Raw genomic sequence first — 2031 nt, 5'->3', positions numbered from 1 at the left:
CGCTTTTAATGTGCACAATATAAAATACTTGTTTTTACCACTTGAGTATTAAATTGTTACAACTAGTTTCTAAAGTTACAGATGCTTCCGAAACTAATCGTTAAAAATAAAAAAATAATTCTCAAGTGGTAAAAAACAAGTGTTTTATTTGTAAAATTTAAATGCATAAATTATAAATAAAATCCTTAGTCATGCTTTTGTTTATATTCAAATCCATGAATGGAAGCATCTGTAGTTTCAAAACTAGTCGTTAAAATATAATAGTCAAGTGGTAAAAGTGTTTTATTTATGATTTAATCATTTCTCACTACAAAGTGAATCGAGAAACAATAAATAACATATTAATATACATTGATTGATTGTTTATACGATCGGATATATTTAAGCAAAAAAGTGGTTAATCATTGTATTTAATTGCCGTAAATAAAGTGTCTAGAAACAATAAATAACATATAAATGCACATTAATTAATTTTTTATTCGATGGGATATATTTAAGCAAAAAAGTGGTTAATCATTTTCTTTAATTACCGTAAATATTTGTTTAATTTTCCCGGTCGTGTAGTACGCGAGTGGGTACTGTGGGGGTTATTCATACCACGGTGAAAGGAGATTCCCCATGGCGAACGCTGACGCGCGCGTCTCTGAAGACGTAAGCAATCTGCGTCTAAAATAGTTCCAGCCTCCAGTACAGTCGGCTCCTTCCACGGTTACACACCATTCGGCACAATACTCGGACACGTGTGCTCAAATCTGTGTATATCCACCGATGCCCATCGTTGCAGCGGGTTAAAAATAAAACTCTATTCGCCGTTTCGCCTCGCGCGAAAAAATAATAAAGCCGAGTTTATTCGACACTTTTGGTCGAATTTATTATGACCCGATTGATTTACGAGCTTCGCCTTTTAGAAGCGTTTGATTGAAAGGCCGTAAAGCGATTCGCAATTTCAATGTTCGGAATTCGTTCGCGCCGACTTCGTAAAGTAAAATTATTGGTATACGAAGATTAGTGTTTGTAAATATTAGTTTTTGTGCAGTTGAAATAATAAATCGAAAATGAATTCGTCAATTGAAAAAGCTGAACATTCTACGGATTATACGCAGGAATTGTTTCCTTCTTACTTGTCCATAGATGCTTCATACATGGACGAAGTATCCAGCGAGTCTTCAACGAAGAATCGCGGGCGATTCGATTGCGAGGTCGCTGCATCCGTGTCTACGGAAGATCTCACGGAAAAAAGGAAGAAATATTCTCCTAGCGTGTCTCGGAAAATTTCTAGGAGCAGGTCTATGGACAGATACCGGTCCGATAGGCGATCTAGACCGCAGTCGAGCAGGCGAGTAAGGACCAGGAGATCATGTTCGCTGCGACCCGTGGACCCGAACCTCGCTCCTCCACTAGACTTCATGGTCATACAGTACAGCAGGCAGAGCATCTGCCCGAGCCAGTGCTCGTCGCGACCGCGGTCCAACGTCTCGCGGCAGCCGTCTCAGAGAGAACGGAAGGAGAAGAAGAGACGTCGGATAGTTCTGATCATCATGGTGGCGTTTGTCCTCCTGCTGATTGCTAGTGTCCTGGTAGTGGTGGTGACGTTGACCCATAGTTCCGTCATGAAGGTCCACAATGTTACTTCCAAATATTACACCTTCGCTGTACCTCCGCATCATCCCTTGAGTAAGTTCCCCAATAATACGAGGATCGTAAAATACGTGTTTGCATAAATTTGAAACGTTAAAACTAATAACTCAATAATATCTACTTTTTACTAAATTTTATCATAATAATATGCTGATTAAAATCATTAAAACAATCTATAATATGAAATCTTCGAAGAAAGTGTACATATAATAATGATTAAAATCCAATAAAATTTAATACATTAGTTGGTATTTTAATTTTTAAATTTGATTTAAATTCGGTGTTATAAAGTTTTTCTTTTCTGTACTTTAGACAGACAATAGGAACAAACTACATAGGAACGAGACAAAAATGTAAGTATTAAAATGTCTCTTTTTAAAATTCATTGATTTT

General features: G+C 36.9%; 1 protein-coding gene across 1 annotated transcript; it reads left to right on the top strand.

Annotated features, from left to right (window-relative positions):
- The first annotated feature begins 751 nt into the window (after positions 1 to 751).
- Positions 752 to 1736, top strand: LOC148303950 (uncharacterized). The gene has a single exon (XM_088269097.1). It carries the CDS (start codon positions 1056 to 1058, stop codon positions 1719 to 1721), a length of 666 nt encoding a protein of 221 aa, XP_088125223.1. The 5' UTR covers positions 752 to 1055; the 3' UTR covers positions 1722 to 1736.
- Positions 1737 to 2031: the final 295 nt, after the last annotated feature.

The sequence above is a fragment of the Brachycentrus maculatus genome, unplaced genomic scaffold, assembly GCF_059751285.1.
Source record: "Brachycentrus maculatus isolate JH-2025_06_01 unplaced genomic scaffold, ASM5975128v1 h1tg000338l, whole genome shotgun sequence".
In the NCBI taxonomy this organism is placed as follows: domain Eukaryota; kingdom Metazoa; phylum Arthropoda; class Insecta; order Trichoptera; family Brachycentridae; genus Brachycentrus; species Brachycentrus maculatus.
This window is presented reverse-complemented; position numbering and strand designations above follow the sequence as displayed.

What these genes read in the sequence shown, in the direction of transcription:
- LOC148303950 (XM_088269097.1), top strand. Translation starts at nt 1,056, where the DNA reads ATGAATTCGTCAATTGAAAAAGCTGAACATTCTACGGATTATACGCAG.